The 18,515-nt window shown below is 42.9% G+C and overlaps 1 protein-coding gene across 1 annotated transcript in view; it reads left to right on the top strand.

Moving 5' to 3' along the window:
• LOC111869440 (guanine nucleotide-binding protein G(o) subunit alpha) overlaps positions 1–18,515 on the top strand; it is a 182,460-nt gene that overhangs the window by 37,588 nt on the left and 126,357 nt on the right. Inside the window, exon 2 of the mRNA XM_023860979.2 lies at positions 1,253–1,295. Coding sequence (XP_023716747.1) covers positions 1,253–1,295 — 43 coding nt within the window. The remainder of the gene's footprint in view (positions 1–1,252; positions 1,296–18,515) is intronic.

Raw genomic sequence — 18,515 nt, 5'->3', positions numbered from 1 at the left:
CCCTACCAGATGTAGCTTACACGCATGTACCCGTATATCCACACTATTGTAGCAGTCTACGTGGCTCAAGTGTCGATCGAAACTCAGAAGTCCGCACGGCCATGTTGGTATTTTGTACATTAGGAAATTAAAGGGCACAGACGTAGGGGGTCTCTTATGGCCATATTTCATGAAAACCTGTCATTTGCTTCAAAAGGCGGCAGACACGCGGAAAGACGGACATACCATAAAATAGGCCTAGGAAAATAAGGCGAAAGATTGACACAATGATTTGCGTATTTCGTCTGATACCGCGTGCTGACGGAAATATTCCGAAATAGAGTTTACCGTGCCAATAGAACGTTACACAGGTGACATTTTGTATGGAGGTCGATTAGTACAATCAACTTTTTGTCTCGTTTAAGAATAATTCATGTTTTTGTAAATATTTATATATGGCTACTGTTATGACATTGCACAAATGTGATGCAGTATGTAATTATGCTTACTCATGTTGACTACTTCTATATCCGTGGTGTTTTGAAAAAACCATGTAAGGATTTATGGAATGCTGAATAAATAATAATAATAATAATAATAATTACTTCGTAAGATTTTCTTTTGACATTTTCGCTTATGCTGCAGGCCTATACGAATTTTGTGAAGCTATGAGCTTCTCATTGAATTAAATAATCTTGAATTATACCGCTTCTTGTGTATTTATTTAGGCCCACTTTGCGTTTTCTTCACTATTGAAATTCTGAAAAATTTCGAAATTATTTGAAATTTTGCTCTTGCATTTGTGTGTAGCATGTCTCCGTATGAAGCTTGTATGTTTAAAACCGAAACACTTATACCAGTGAATAATGATGTCACAGTCAAATGCCCTATAAACGGTGCTTCTCAGACTGTGGAAAGCATTCCCATTGCGGACTGTTCATGTTTCAACCCTACCGAGAATGGATCTGTACATATGACAGATGTGATTGTGAATTCGTAAGATTTATTTTAACTGTTTCAGGGGGTGCAGAGCGCAGTAAATTCTGAGAATCGTTATCAGTCATACTTAAAGTACGATTAGCGTGAAACGCGTCATTCCTTCACAGAGAATCGAATAGAGCGAGGCAACGCGGCGGCGCCTGGCTTTTGTGGGGGGTTTGTGACACTGCTTTCAGGATTTTTAAATTAAACCCATATAAACGGTGTAATTTCATGATTAATAATTTGGATCGCTTATCCATATATTGCAGTCATTAATGTGTTCTTGTTTCAGGTGCCGGAGAATCTGGAAAAAGTACGATAGTCAAACAAATGAAGTAAGTACTTCTGCAGCGATTTATGTGTTTACTGTAAAATGATTGAAGTGCTACATGGCAAGTGTTGTATGCCATCTGTTAGCCCGCGAACACAGAACTGCAAGTCTGAAATGATGGCAATGATATCCCATAAATGAAGACGCATTTCCTCTCTTTAAAAGTTGTCCCTGTGCTCAACGAATTTAAGCACTACGCTATGAAGGCGTATGGGGAGTAGATGTATAGATCCACATTTTCTTGAACTCAGCACTAGCTGGAGGTGAGTGGTCAGCATCACGCCCCGGCCGCTTTACCCCAGGGGAAAGAGCATCCACTACCCATTGGGTAGGAGGTTGGGTGTACCACAGAGCCGGTTTGGAAGATTTGGAAAAGAGAAAATCTTGACCCTACCTGGACTCGAACTCCGACCCCTCAGTCGTCCAGCCACTATACCGGCTACGCTACCCCGGCTCTCTGTTTCCTTCCTTTGCTTAGCTTTATTTAGCAGATATGTCTTCTGTAGTGTCCATACTCTTACTGTATCCCTGGTAACTTAGACATGATTTCCAATCATGAAACATAACAAATAATTTAAACCCGAAAATAAAAGGTAAGCGGTGTTCCCCTCCCTTCTACTTCGTTAAACACCAGGGTTATTCGAATTAGAAGTGGTTGGAGATCCTGAGCAAGAAATTCCGTTCTTAGTATGGAGACGTTCAATCCAGACCCTTGTTAATTTAGTTCAAAATATGCGAAGGTACGTATGTCACTTCTACGCCCTGCTCGTTGAGCTTACGAACCTTTCAGAGACGGTTGCACGCATGGATGACAAAAGAAATGCACACGAACTTCTGGTCACTAAACTCACTGGAAAGAAACCTAAACGTAAATGGAAACATAATATTAAAAGTGACGGTAGAGACGCGGGATGTGAAGATAATTGCATTCACCTAGGTGAATGCAGTGACAAAACTGCAGTAATCATGATGTTCTTTTGGGTTCATGTATAACAAAGACTCTCTTAAAACAGAATAAGGAAAGCTCAGAGGAATCCTGTGCCTTGGAGGTTTCTTATTCGGGGGACGGTGTGAGACTGGACGCACTTGGTACGTTGGCCTATTGTGCCAGCCCCGGATGATGGGTGATTAAGGAGTATTTGGTGGAATGCGAACTGGCAGAGGAAACGGAAGTACTTGGAGGAAACCTACCCTGTTGCCACTTTGTCCACCCCAAATCCCACATGACTTGACCAAGCGAACCCGGGCCGCCGCAGTGGGAAGCCGGCGACTGACGTAGCTCCGTATATGAGGATACTTGTAAGTAGTGGATTGAGAACGATTTTCGAGGGAATTTTCCATCATGTGACTGGATGCACGGAGGAAAACATGGGAAACGACCCCGGCCGAAAATCTAACGCAGTACCACACGAATGTGAAGCATTGGCAGCCGTTTCTGGGTAACACCAATCGCTTGGTTCTAACCGACGTTTTTCGTGAAGAGTTTGTGAGAATTGTGAGAAAATTCGGGCAAAAGCTGTCATCGCCGGAGTTCTGGCACCGATTCTATTGTCGTGTAGTTAGTAAAACTGCAGGGGTCCAGAAAATCGGGGCGATTTATAGGTGGCAGGCGTGTCGAGTCGTCACGCCGTCAGATAACGTTGAGAGTATACTTAACGTGTTGCACCCATACATCTGTACCAGAATATCGACTGCAGCCAGAGATTAATTAACGTATTTGCATAGATTTTGGGCCCCCATTTTGCGAGAGACTTTCCTACTCATTCATCACTGTTTTCTCCACCAGTGGGTAACGCGCTAGGAGCTTCTGTTCTGGAAGTACTTGTTTGAAAATCGATTCGGCCGTCTTGAATGAGACCATTCATGGTTTTCCTGAGTTTCTCCACTGCACTTTCTTGAAGAGTATTGTTTTCTAGGATGTAACGTTGTGTAACCCTGTAAAAGTTCACCAGACTACACGGCGTTACGTTCCAGAAGATAGTAGTCTTTATAGTTGCCTCTGTAGAATTGCAGTTCCAAATCCTTGCGCACACAATTTCTCTCAGCGGTGGTTATTAATCCTTCTGTCTTCGGGCATATAACATTGTGTGGTCCGTCGATAGTCAACCGACGTTTCGGAAGAACATGTCGCCTTCAGAGTATGTCGAGCAGCGCAGCTCTGTTTGCTTGGCTTGCAGTTAACTCACTGCACGGTTTCGTGTCGCGGAACGAAGATTCTTATTCGCGATTACCTCACCCAACGTTTAGCAGTAACGCTTTTAGACTTATATTCGAGAAGGAAGTTACCTGGTTCGAATCTCGACTGGGTTGCCTGTTTTCATGGTTTTTCGTAATCTCTCCAAGCAAATGCTGCTGTATTCGCACAGTATTCATGACCATCTTCCTGTCGTACCAACCTCTCACTTCTGTCCAGGGTCCACGAAGGGAGTGGTCGACCGCTCAAAGCCCCTCGCTCGCAGGGTCCTCGCACCATGCTGGTCCCGCGTCACAAAATTTTCGGGTCTGAACGGATTTAAATTCCCAGCACTTCGAAGTGGAACAGCTCTGAAGTTTTTCAAAATAAACGGGAATGCAAATTTCGATGCCAAAGATTTTAGTTAGAATAAAAATGGAGATTAAGTCTAATTCTTCCAGAGATGTAGTCGCATGCCAATTCTTTGCAATAACGGAAAGAGCATGCTTAAGCGAAAAACAGACTTTCGTTCAGTACCGAATGAGGAAAATCAAAATGAAAACGCCCTTACAAGTCTCCCGGGAGAGTGAACCAGAAAACTATGCGAGGATCTATCACCTGTGAACCTGGTGAGCGACTTGGACCGCTGAGTGACTCACATCGACAGCAGTGGCGGCAGCGTTCTCAGTGCTGAGTCCATTGAGATCTGATACGTCGTTTCAGGGATCTTCGCTGATCTCTGCTGCCTCAGATAACACTGGTTCACAGCGATGTGATGAGTACCCATAGGTTGACAAAGTAGACATGTTCGTAATTTCCTGATGCAATTTAGTTTTAAGAACTGGTGGGTTATGCACTTTGACTCTCATAGGAACTGTGTTTATTATTTCTCGTTTTGATTGCATTGGACATCACGGAATTGTATTCTGATAAATGGATGTTGTGACTGGAAACATAGAGACATTAGAAGTCGTATAGAATCCGCGTTGAAGTGTCTTGAATAGGAAGAACGGTTATTGGGATAATAAGAACCTAGTTTACATTCAGGAATTAAAAAGACACTGGCCCTATTTACTGGAAACAAAATGTAACATTATCCTCAGATGCAACTCAGGAAATGTTATCTGAACATTACCAGTGTTTCGCGAGCATTTCCATCGCACGCATCGCGGCTTAAGCCGTGAAACACAAAATGAACTGGTGAAGTTAGTGGAAAGTAAAGTTCAGTGAACTGAAGGCCCTACTCGTATTAAGCAGATTGGCAGATACCTTTCAAGATAATTAGAATGTTTCTTTCAGAGCAGTTTCCGTGATTTTGTGGCGTACCTGCGTCACGTCATAGAGTTGCATGGATGGGACGATCCAGCAGCAGGGTATAGTTATGAGAACTGCTAAATCCATAAAGCAAAGTCGCTTCAGATGCATGAACGTGTACGTAGTTTTCTCACCGAGGAGTCCCACCAACTTCTTGCCCAGGATCTCGCCATTCTCTGCACCGCCGACAGTGAACCGTTTTATTAAGTGATTAGCCCTTCCCGCCGCACGTGAAGGACGCTGCTTTCCCATATTGTGACATAATGTCACATCACAGAACGTGAGGTAGACACATTTCAGTTGAACAGAAACTTCCTCCGATGTATTCAGTGCAAGCCGTACAAAAGTGCAACCATTTTACTATTTTCCCCGTTCGATCTTTACAATTGGCTTTGATGCTCTTTTAGCGCATATCCATCGTTGAAAATCTATGATACTGTCAGAAATTGCTTTGAGCCTCGACCTAAGTGTGCAACACATCGAAACATGTTTTGAATAAAAGTTGTGGGACTTCACCATTGGAACTTTATTTTATATCATGTGCATATCTTTTTATTTATTTTTCAATTGGTTGAATTTTAACTTAGCTTCAGGTAAAACGGGTCCTGTATTAGACCGGTGTTGACCGAAATGAAATGTGCCCTAAAATGTTTCCCATGCCTCCCCCCCCCTTCCCCGAATTAAAATTAATCAAACTCCATATATACGTGTAGTAAGACAGATTCCATTAGAGTAAACCTGATATATGCAGAACTACTTTCCCTTTATGTTTAAATTTTAAGAACTTTGTGCAAATAACATAAGAATTATAAACTTTTAATGAATGATCCTCAAATACGTAAATGCAGCAATCCAGAACACTTCTTTCTCTCTTTGTTAGTTAATGCTTCACTTTCTTCGTCTGTCCGTTTCTTTCTGCACTAAAACGATCTCTAGGCAGAGTGTGTGCATAATTTTGCTGCGACAGTCCCGATGTTTCGCGTGGTGTGAACCTCTCTAGGCGTGTTCTGCACTGACTGACGTCAGCTGTTGAGATGAGTTATAGTGCGAAAGAACGTGGCTATTTTAATCACATAAAACAAACTAGTTGAAAGAATTGGAGTATGATAACAATAAACTGGATCAGTAAAGCGGACAGTTTAGTACCGTCAGGGTGTAAGTCAGTGGTTCCCAGGGGGCGGCGTTGCTCATTTATTTACGGTTGAAGTGAGTTTAGTCCAGACACTGGGAAACATCAAGCCCAGTCATCGCATTATGAGTTTACCGACAGCGAAGTAGTTACTAAATGTGGGTTGTGCACACCATTATTCTGAAGAGGGGGTGAGTTTATGGAACCAAGGGGGCAGTGGCCCGAAAAAGTTTGGGAACTACTGTTGTAAAGGATGATACAAAAAAGCACCACACCATGACAGAGTGTAGGAGAACTGAAAGCAGAGCTTGACCCCGAAGAAAGATGGAAATGAAGCCGTAGCCTCCATCACATTTGAAGTTCTCGAGGCAGTAAATATCCAGGATATGGTTTTCTGGGATGTGATTCCGTGTAGCTTGGTCGATAGGTACCAACATTCTGAAGGAATCTTCTGGCTCCGTCTGCAGGATACGAAACTACACTGAAGGTGGAGGCAGCATTTTCTTCCGAAACGTTGATACCAAACTACACAAGATCACATCCCAAAGACTGTGAGCTGAAAATGGACCATCTTCACTCTCCACTTTACTCCCAGGGAAAGAGTCGCCGGTGGTCAATGATTGTGCGTGGTTCCTATTTCAAAAACTGATGGTCGCACAGCTGGTCAAGACATTGTTGTCCGGTTGTGGGATTCGGAAACCATTCCCATGTTCATTAAAGCTTTGCGCTGAACCATGTCCTAAACCAGTTGAATCCAGTTCATATCCTCACACTCTGTTTCTTCAGTATTCGTTTTAATATTTTTCAGTCATCTACGTCTAGTTCTACCAACAGGTCTCTTCCCTTAGGTTTTCAGATGAAAAAATGTACTCATTTTTCGTGTCCCATACCCAGTTCATTCTCCATGGTTTGATTATAGTAACAATATTTAATGGAGAGTACAAACGTGTAGACCTAGTTACCTCCCCTCTCCTAGTCCTTCATCGTTTATTCGGTTAGAGTTCGAGACCATATGAAAGCAGAGATAAAATGTTCTTTGCACGCAATACATAAAGTAAACGCATAATATGGAGACCACCCCTGTCCTTCCACATATTTCGTCTCCGAAGCTACTGGAAGTTGATACTGGGGAACTACAACAAGATTTATCGGGCGAATTTGAGTTTCGTGTATACCGGATCAGCCAAGCCCGTAAATTTACTTCAAAATCAAATCGAACCCCCCCCCCCCTTTTTCAGAACAGTTCATCGTTCAAACAACATCCAGTCAGGATGTATGCATTTCTAATTTGTCCCACGCGTGTGGCATGCCTTAACGGTACTGGGTGAAGAGGGGATTTCGTGAAAGCCGTGACAACGGCTCAACTGGTGAGCCGACCCCCGTGTGTAAGGAAGAGTCTATTTCGAGAGAGTACGGAACCCGCCTGGGTGGGTGGCCGCATATTGATCCGTGAGCTGTATTCACACGCTGTAAACCGTGTGGAGCCTCCAGTATTCCAGCGGACCTTGCGCGCCTCATCTTCTTGTTAGAAATTGGATTACGGTTTATATTCAGGCCAAGAACGTTAATTTTGAAGTATTTAAGTCTCCGAGATAAAAGGTATGAAGTAACAGGAGGCTAGAGAAAACTGTGAAAGGTAAAGGTAAAGCTGTCCCTGTGCTTAACTACTAAAGCACTACGCCATGAAGGCGTGTGGAGGAGTGGATGTATAGATCCACAATTTCTTGACCACGGCACTGGTTGCAGGTGAGTGGTCAACTTCACGCCTCGGCCTCGGACAACGTTGAGAAAATTCTTGACCCTACCGGGACTCGAACTTCGACTCCTCGGTCGTCCAGCCCGTAGCTAGCCGCTGTACCGACTTCGCTGTCCCGGCTCCAGAAAACTGTCTTGAAAGTGACAGTATTCCTGGGCTTTAATTCATGAAGCGCCACGTTATGAAGACGTATTGGGTGAATGGCTGTATAGTTCCACCCTTAATCCTTGTTGTATGTGTAACCCTTAGCCTAGTCGCTGTACCGGCTCCAGCTGCATACTGAGGAACTTTGTAATTTATCCTCTTCATCAGACATTAATAGGGCAATTTTATCAAGCACATTGAGGATGGCTGGTCATATTGCACGCATGGGAGAGGCTATACATAGGCCAGTATAAAATTTTAGTCGATCAACCCGAAGGTTGAACACCAACTGGGGGACTTGACCATGTATAGATAATTAATATTAAAATATATCTTAAAGTTGTGATGTGTGGCGATGTGGACTGAGTTACACTGAATCTTGTAAACATAGAACATGAAAATGGGAATATTTTGACTATACAAACGCCTATCAGCTTATCAAAATTATTCTGGTCCGTGTAGGTGTAGGAGCAAGATACAAATTCAAGTACGTGCGCTGCCTTGACTTCGCCAGTTTGTGATTATATGCAGTCGGTTGGTTGTGTCATTTTTATTTGCAATGAATGAGCGTTAGAGCTATTGAAGGATGTAAAATCAATGAAATTACTTGGAAATTCTAGTCTGTTTTATTACATGCGGAACTTGCTACGCGATTAATCATTTCTGGACTCCAGCAGCGTGCAGCGAATTAAAGGTTTGCATTGTGAACAAAAAATACATGTTATTTCTTTCTCATATCACTTCAAGCTGCAGGGATTTTAAACGCGTTTTTTGCTATTTAGCAATAGGCCTGTCCCTCGTTGGTCTTGGTATTCATAGATACAATCCTATTGTACCAAAGCTAATAGCACTACACAGACACAGTTTGCCTCCAGTACTCATACAAATGTTTATTTAAATATTCAGCATATCCGAAAACGTTTAAAATGAATGCGCAGGTCTTAATGAGATGACGTGGTTACAGCAGCACTCTAGATCTGTACGAGTATTCGGGAGGTGCTCGATTCCGATCTCGACCGGAAGAAAGGCTGCCTTCACTGGGTTTTCGTTGTTTTCCACATGCCCCCTTGGCACATTCCAGGACAGTGCCTTTGTTAGGCTACGGTCGTTTCTTGTATGCTACGTCGTTTTTGAAAAATATGTAATAATTTGGACCGATGTGAGCCAGCATTAAATTCGCTGTACAGCCTTTAGCATAGACTCCCGTTGTGACAAATGCTATCGGAATTCGTTTTGTGGTTTTCGATGCGAAATACGGACATACAAAACGACTCTACTTCTCCCTCATTCGTCCATTTTGTGCAAGAGGCCTGTTGTAGTTAAGCTGAAGCACTGTGTAAGGCCAAGCTGATCGAGTTTGTAACTTGAAGAAAGCAGTCGTCTAGGATAAGGCGCCGTGTAAATATTGTGTTAACCGTGAAGACCTCAGATCTTACGTAGAGTTTGTTACTTGTATCACAGATCTCATCTGAAGATGCGGTAAGCGCATGCATGAACGTACTTACAGTAGACAAACGTGTTGTTATGTAATGTCAACAGAAGATGTCGGAAGAATTGCACCTCAGCAAATTTGTATTTAAATTCAGGATCAGTAGTAACTCTTCTTGTAGACTGTAGCTGCGTCATTATTAACAGTTCTCAGTTGAGGGATTTTATTTCGGGTGACTTCATGGTGGTCTGAACTTCGGGCTAAGTAGCCTACGTGCCACATCACGACTTCTGTTCTACTCTAACAAACGAGGGAAGCTAAGTTGACTGAAACCAACCCTGCACCCTATCACCTGGTCGCAGCCACCCCAACATATTTACGTGTATGTAAGTGCCTATCTGTTAATTTTGGCCTTTCACCTTCGCTTCAGTTTGTCGCAGTTGAAAACGAGCTTTCATTCTGGACAAGACACGTTCTAGAACTGAAACTGTTTCAGTGGATGCTGTGATTCAGAAATCGGGCTGAGATTGTAATTTATATATGTGTGTAAAAGATTTCTGAATCTGATGAATTTGGGTTAAGGATACAACTCTCAGAAGCAGTGTTGGTTATTTCGAACAACGTCCAAGGAGCAGACACCTTCCTTAGAACCTTGCAGTTGTTCAGAGTAGCAAAACCCGAATTTTCATTACCTTGTTAACAAGAATCGGTCACTGAACCCTGCCTTGATTGCGTAAAACCCACACCCTCATCCTATTTTCCCCTAAAATTCACTTTCATATTATCCAACCCTCCCGTCTGTACCTAGATTTCCCAACTGCTCTCATTCCTTTAGATTCTATATGCACTTTTGGTCTCTTCACACATCTTCGAGTCCCGTCCAGCCATCCTTCTGAATTGTGTCACTCTGATAGTACTGTTCACCACGCTTCTCATTTCAACGAATCTACCATTTTCTGAATAATAAAAAAAACTTTGCCCCTATGAGTTTCTAGTGCGACCTAGTGAATTTTTCACCTGTCAGCAAACTGATGTAACCAACCCGAAGTACAAGTGTATGTCTGAAAGTGCACTCTGTGTCTCGTTACTTGCGCAGGATAACAGGAATTCTAAATCTTCTAAATCTTTGGGCTTTAGATACAAAAGAATGCGGTTAGAATGCAATAAAGAGGCAACGATAATGTTATCAAGCTTGCTTCAGAAATCGACCGGGACAGAGGAATCAAAGAGTAATGAAGTGAATATCACGGACGTAATGATGTGCAGTAGTTTGTAGACGTGTCCGTAAAGCCAATGCATATCGGATGTTCCAGTGGCTCGCTGCCATGTTGATGTGTGTTACTCCCTCCTGCATTGTGGCAATAAGATAGCTCTGCTGACTTCATTCAGAACAGTAAGGCTGTCCTGTTCCCTGGAATTTAGCTAGTTTGCTGGTTGCTTGTAGACTTTCACTGCCTACGAGTTTTCAAACAACCCGAATAATTCAGTCACCATGATTAGAATTATCACACAAAAAATTGCGGCGTATGAAATTTTTGTTCCGTATCGAACTGCACATGCGCAACCTGATTCGTCACTTAATACTGCCAGATATAGTTTTCATGTGCTCGCCATATTATTTCATATTCCACAAAAGAAAACTAACAATGACCCATATAATGTTCGAAAATCAGTCACCACTAGAAATGAAAGGTCCACTCCCACATGGCATAGTGCTCAATTACTTAAGCACGGGGACAGCTTTACCTTTTGCCTGTATATGGTGTTATTAACGCCCCCAACTTAGAAGTCGTATTGACGTCATGGTAGTGTGGGTGATGGAGAATTGACCCTTCCCATCCTGGTTCTTATTTAGAGAACCTTCTGTTTGTGTACTTCTATGTTAACGTGTAATTGCTGCTGCCCCTAAGCTTCAGTTAGTGATAAATGCCACGACACGTATTACCACAATCCAAACAAATCCAGACCAGAAGAGACCAGGCTTCAAGCGAGATATTTCAAATGTAGTGTATGGAGGAGTCAGATGGCCCGATGTTTAAACACAGTTTTGTGGAAACATACAAACAGTGTACCCGACGACAGCCTTTCCGAATCAAATAAGGAACATTTGCTGAGACGTGCGCAGCAAAATATAGCAAAGAAGCCTTGGGTAGCATACTCCTGCATTAGAGACGTTAGGAGATAAATGGTAGCTGATCATCACGAAGGCAGATCTGCGGAAGTGGCAGCAAACTTCTGTTAGTCTTTTACAGGATTTATACATACCGTATATGTGCACTCAGACACTCGCAATTTGCATGAGACAGTTTTCCCATAGCGATATTCATCGCACCAACGTGAAGCGGTCTGCTGCGAGCGAAGAGAGTTGGGCTTCAGTAACTTCCCTTTTATATTACTGTCCATATTCATCAAGTCGTGGCATGTCCTCGAGTCTGAGGGCAGCAAAGATATCTCGAGATGTGGATCCTTCAACTTGGGGACTGGGTAGGAACATGATATGTTACGAAACGTCACAGAGGGCCTCAATCCGATCGATTCTTCGGCATTGCATTTCGAAATAAGGGACGTCATGATCTTAACAGCTCAAGTTCACTGGGACAAAAGCTATCTCATTTGGATTATTAGGAGTGCACCGGGTCAAACGGAACGGTGGTAACATTTTGCGAGGGGACAGTTTTNGATGGAAATGAGAAATTAGTACAGAAGTTTTTCGGGAATCTTCAAGTGAACAGCGCTATTGTAAATCTCGGATTCAAGTGTGAGGAGAGCATCCAGGGAAGTTCCGGGATTAATGTCTCAGTTAGACCACGGCCGCGTGGACCCAACTCATTCCCAAGTCACCATTCATCATTTCTCATGCCATAAAGTACCCTGTAATGGAGACTGGCAGTGCCGTAAAATAACCCAGGAAATACATGTCCATCTCCAGCATTTTAGTGTGCTGTATGTGTTTGTGCCATCCTGTGTGCAGGTCGCGGCCTTGCCACGGGCTGATCCCCGTCCAAGGAGTCCTACCCACTGAAATAGATCAAGAAACTGAAGAAGCGGCCAAGGCCCAACAGGACCGTAGAGCCATAGATAGATAGTATACGTCGTGGTTAGGTTATAAATTCCAGTCTCCACTTCATTTTGCTGAGTTCTGAAACATGCGATTGATTTATGCACCGGTTTACGTTTCATGTCATACAAACCAAATGGTATCATTTTTATTCTAAAATGTTAATATTTTTGCATTGTAAAGTAGCTCGGGCCGGTGAAGGTAGCCGAGCGGTCTAAGGCATGTACTGTCTTCGCTCACTCGGAAACCGGGATCGTGGGTTCGAATCCCACTCAGGGCATGGATATTTAGTTTGTGTGTGTTTTTCTGTGTTTGTATACAGGTTGAGGCCTTGCGACGAGCTGATCACCCGCCCAAGGAGTCCTACCGAATGTGTAAGCTCTAGAAAAACCGAAGTGAACGGAGAAGTTCATGGAGGTAGGCCTAGGCCCACTGGGGCTGTAGTGCCAAGGGGGAAAAAAGTAGTGATGTGCCGAACCAAACCGGAGGGATAGGGTTGCCAAGAGAAAGTATAATGTATACGAGGCGAGCAGCAGAACAGCGTATTTACGTCAAATCTACAACCGGAGGCGGCTTGCATATATAGCCACTCGCCTCACAGCACCAGCCGATTGGAAACCAGACGTCGATCCGCTCGCAGATAGGCGAGTAGAGGGCGGTTTTGGAAGGGAAGACTTCCGGATAGGAGGAGTAGGGCAAAGCTACAGGATGTGTAGGAAGGTGCAGTACGAGGTGGTTCATAAGTTATAGGTTCCTCTCGGATAGCCACATCACGCATAATACCGAGGGAAGGATCGTTTTTGAGTTGAAGTACTCGAGATATTCCCCCGTAAGATGTTGGAAGAGTTCTGCAAGAAGTTTCTGTTTGCTTTGCTCACATACTCGGAACTTTTATTCGTAACTCGAGTTCGTATGAACACTGGGCTAGCCAGAACAGGTTTATTCTTAGAGACTTAATTTCCGTCAAGCGCCCGTTTATTGTTTTGGTGTACAGAATGTTCGAAAGTCACATTACCGCAGAATTGCAATTATATAAGTTTAACGTAGTATTTATAAAATGTGGCTTATATAATTGCTATTATTTCGATGAGCTTAATGGAGCAGAGTGCCTAATATAATTTAAAATAATTCGAATTATTGTAATTATACAGTTAATTAAGTTTAGTTGTACCATGACTTCCCGCCCATTCTGTGTATTTCAAGAGCACTGCATACATTTCATTTTTGAGATATGGCAAGACTGTGTCCCGTAATGGCATGGGATGTATCTCCTCACTGTCAGTTCTAGTGCAGAGCACAACAGACATACAAGGAATAAGGACGAACTTCTAAACGATTAAAATCGTCTTTGACGTGGAAAGTGTTGATATTTTTGAGCCTTAACAGTTAATCAGTTTGAGTATTCTGCGTACAGAATACCCCGACAATTGAAACACGATTAGTAGTGACAAATAATTGGAAATAATTAGTGGTTCATATTTCAGTTACAGTAAAGTAATAACACTGAAACATTCTCTGGCGATCGGGCATGGCAATATGGAATGGCTGAAGTGGTGACGGATTCAGGAGGTGTGTGGTTCGAGTCTCGGCCGGGACACCAACAACTGTGAAAGGTTTCTTATGGTTTTCATCAGTCTCTGCATGCAGATATTAGCATAATACCTTAAATTGGGCTACGACCGCTTTCTTCCTTTCCAGTTCATATAATTCAGTGTTAACACGGCCGATCACAGACGTTGCTGTGGAAGCTGCATGTCATATGTTCGTGGCAGTGGTAATGAAATTAAAGTACAGATTCCCAGCCCAAGGAGTGTTACGCCACAGGCTTTTGTATCGCATCGAGCAAGGGTATCCAAAGTACGGCCCGCGGGCCACGTGCGGACCGCGATGTGTTTTATCCGGCCCGCGAGAGAATTGTGCAGAAATGCGCCAATTGAACTAATTTTCCAGTGAGTACTGGTAAATGTGATTCCGAACTTATTGACGTAACATATTATACTGCAGTTCGATGGCTTAGCTGTGGAAAGGTTATTTCGCGCTTCTTTCAGCTAAGGAATGAAACTGATATATTTCTTACCGAGAAAAACTATCACGAACCATTTTTATCAGATACCGAGTGGCTTTGGAAATTAGCATTTTTTGCTGATCTGGTGAACCATATGAACCATTTGAATTTAAAGTTGCAGGGTGAAAATAACTTTGTCTGTGATTTATTTGTACTTATCAAGGCATTCAGAGCAAAGTTCATACTTCTGGAAAGGCAAGTGAAAAATTGTAACTTTGTTCATATGCTGTACTGTGCAGAGCTGCATAAAAAGGGTGAAGCTGAATTTCCTTCCTCGTTTTGCAAATTTAGTCATTTTAGATTTGAAAGAACAATTTCGGAAGCGATTTGATGATTTGGATTCCAGTGCTCAGGAAATTAGATTGTTTCAAAATCCGTTTGACTGTGATGCTGCAGATGTCCCAAGTCAAATTCAAATGGAAATTATTGAACTTCAGGAAAATTATCATATATTAAAGACAAATACAAGGAAAGAAATTTGATCGAATATTATAAATTTCTGAACTGTGAGCAATTTCCAAATTTAAAGAAATTTGCTTGTAAATTTATCTCCATTTTTGGGACGACATATCTGTGTGAACAAACTTTTTCCCAGATGAAGTACATCAAGTCGAAATACAGGGCAAATTTATCCGATGAACATTTAAAGTCGCTACTTGTGATTAGCGTTTCAAAATTTGAACCTCAATTTAATCAGATTTTAAGAATGCAAAAAGAGTTCCATCATTCACATTAATTGTTTTATTATAATTTGTGATGAAAATATGAGCATTTGCCGCTACTGTCTGTTGTCAGTAATATACGATAATTTATTCTCACCTACTTCGTATTTAGTTTATGAAATTCTGTGCTTTCAATAAAACTCATATACCTAGAGTTATTAATTTCTCATTTTATCCGGCCCGTTGAAAGTGCTGAATTACCTAATGTGGTCTGCGGTTCGAAAAGTTTGGAGACCCTTGGCATAGAGGATGAGAACCCCCTGCTGGCACGCGATCAGCAGGAACTGCAGTGATGAATGCACGATAATGTGGACTGATCCTTAGGTGAATGAAAGGCGCTCTTTCAACGACACTGCATCGAATCATCGGATGAGACGAACATACGTCGGTATCGGAAAGTTCACGGACTGTTGTTGTTGTAACTGCCTTTCTGAAAGAAGATGAGAGAGAAGGGCAAGGTCACACTTCCGCAAGCCTATTGCATCAGTCTGCCACGTGACACCGCGCTGTGAACACGCATTGTTTTTCAGGGGTGCTTTTTCGACTTCATATTTCGTTTTGTCTGCGATGAATGGCAAAATCGAACGTGTCTGCATCAAGTTTTGCGTGAAGCTCAGCAAATCCGCTACCGAAACCCTTGAAATGCTTCGTGAGGCTTTTGGAGAACATCTTTAAGCCGGACAGCGGTTTTTGAACGGCATTCACGTTTCAAGGCCGGTCGAGTGTCAGTTGAAGATGACGAACGTTCAGGGCGACCAAGGGCCGACAAAACGACAGAAAATGTTTAAAAAAGTCGAGAACTCATAAACGAAGACCATCGCCGAACAATCCATGAGCTCGCAGTTATGGAGTTTGCCAGGAGCTCTCAACAGACGATTTGAACATGCGCCGCATTGCTCCTTCATCACGATAACGCGTCCGCCCACACGTCCCTGGGAACCACCGTTTGTTACTAACAGCAACATGGTTATCGTTCCCATCCTCCCTACTCACCGGACTTAGCCCTCTGTGACTTCGCTTTGTTTCTCAAACTGAAAATGAAACTGAAAGGCGAACATTTTGAAACAGTGTCTGACATCCGAAGGGAATCACAAGCGGTACTCGACAGCATTAAGGAAAATGACTTCCACGGTGCTTTTGAAGCTAGGGAAAAAGAAAAAAAAACGATGAGATCGTTGTATACGTTCCCAAGGAGACTGTTTTGAAGGAGGTGGCAGCCATAATCGAGAAACTGAAACCAGCATTTCTTTTTGGCCTAGTCCAGGAACTTTCCGATAGAATCTCATGTCATGATTTGTGAGTAGGTGAGAGGTTTGAGTGGGGCGGCCGTGCCTTGTTCTAAAGGTACTATCCCGACACTGCAACCACGAAACATATCAGGGTAGCTGGAAACTTGGTCGAGATTCGAACTGGATACTTCCCGAATACAAATCTAGAGCGTACCGCCAAATTATCTTGCTCGAAATGTGTTCATCAAATGAAGTGGTCTTACTTAGATGGAAGATATGCCGAAATACATGAAGCAATTTGCAAGTTCGTGAAGTCGGTTAAACCTTTACTGAAGCGTTCCACTGCCACTGTAGCAGCGGGATGCCGTCTCCCCCTCCCACCCGTTTTCATGACTGTCGTTAAATTTTATGTGGAACTTTCTTTTACTTAGAGAAGTAGATGGCGGTAGTGGTAGATTACCGAATTGCTTCTTAAGAATCTGGAAGAAAGAAAGACATAAAGTAATGAATTGATTTGTCTAAGGCGAGTGGTCAAGATGATTAGTTGCAAGCGTTTTGTATCCGCCATGTTCTTCATGTTCATCTGTTGCAGATACAATCTATTATTCCAAAGCTAATTGAACGTTGTCTCCCTCTCTTTCCTGTTGCTCCCACTTTTCGAGCAGAGGGCACCCATGAAACGCTTCATTTCACTTCAGTTTCTGTATCTAGGAGAGTCGGTAGGACTCCTTGGACGGGGATCAGCCCGTCGTAAGTTCGCTACCTTCATAGACACAAAATAAACGCAGACAAACATTCATCCCCTGAGTGGAATTCGAAACCACGGTTCCAGTGTTCGAGCGGGCGAAGATGGTTCATGCTGCACTGCCACTGTGATCGGCTAATTGCAGTACAGAAATTGTTTCCTTGTTTTTTTTTCTAAATTTATAACTTGTCGAATAACCTTTCAGATAAGACTTTTTTTTTTACCTTACTGAGGTCAATATTATTACGTGTCGGATGGTAGGCATGACGAAAATAAGTAGTTCTAGTTCGGATGATTGTATTTATTAGCACTTCGGTTACACTCTCTCTCTCTTAATTACAATTAATACAGCGCTATCGCTGATTACACAATTTCCAGTCACCGCTGCACACGCACTGGGGTTCTCAGTTTCCACTAGTCGCTCCTGGCAACGGATCTCACCATAGAGACTAGCGCTTCAAATCACTATGAAGTCTTCTTGTTATTTCGTCTTTAATGACTCTTTACTCCGCTGTCCTAATCTGTAGTCAATTAATCTTCACAATTCACCAAGGACATGCTCCATTCTCGTCCTTGTACTCTCAACTGCTGAACCCTCCTGGACTGTTTTCCGTGACATCTTCGTGTCCTTGACTCACGGCTCTCAGTCACGACTGACTGCAGATGACCTTAACTGTCCCCTATAAACCTTCGGCGCAAGTCCATAGAAAATATCTGTTGTTTTAGACGTGTTAACAGTTCTGTTGCCGACCACTGGTCATGGCGCGAACCACGTTAAAAACAAGCCACGTGACAGTTATCTCGCCAGTCCATTGGCGCGCTGATTGTTGACAAGCAACGAGCTATAAACATTCGTCCAATTGTTGCGTGACCTAGCAACGGACTGTTTACCAAGAACTGTCTTCGCGGGAACTTGTTTGCCAACCCGTTGCCTAGCAGCGGGTGTACATGTAATAGTATTTTATACGAAGTGCAAGCTTCACGCATGGCGATCTGTTCTTTTATTAAATCGTTCAGTGTGAGTTTCGTCTGAAGTGAGAGTATATTGATCCAGTATGAACCAACATCAGGTTCTCATAACTTAACACCAAACATTGCCATCGTGTCACAGCTACTCCCAGATGTCTGTTTGCCGGCTTCCGGCGCTGAAACAGTGTCTTGTAGCGGGTAATTTAGCTTTTGTTTCAGCTTGGCTGTTAATTATTCATTAGTTGAGTGTCACGATGGAGTCACATTAATTACTATCGTCCAATGACTTGCGTAGCTGTGGCGCAGCTGCGTAACATAAGCACGTAGCATCCCAGGAGATGGTGGAGCTGCTATGAATAAGCCGCTGTTTATTAAATGACGTCTCATCTGTAACCGTACTTGAATGTGCGAGAACAGATCTTAACGTTGTGTAAGTGGCACTGGGGCAGGTTTTCTCAGAGTACTTCGGTTTCCCCTGCCAATTCTCATTC

The sequence above is a fragment of the Cryptotermes secundus genome, unplaced genomic scaffold (assembly GCF_002891405.2).
Source record: "Cryptotermes secundus unplaced genomic scaffold, Csec_1.0 scaffold1037, whole genome shotgun sequence".
Lineage (NCBI taxonomy): Eukaryota > Metazoa > Arthropoda > Insecta > Blattodea > Kalotermitidae > Cryptotermes > Cryptotermes secundus.
The sequence above is the reverse complement of the archived record's forward strand: the minus strand, read 5'-3'. Positions and strand labels throughout refer to the sequence as shown.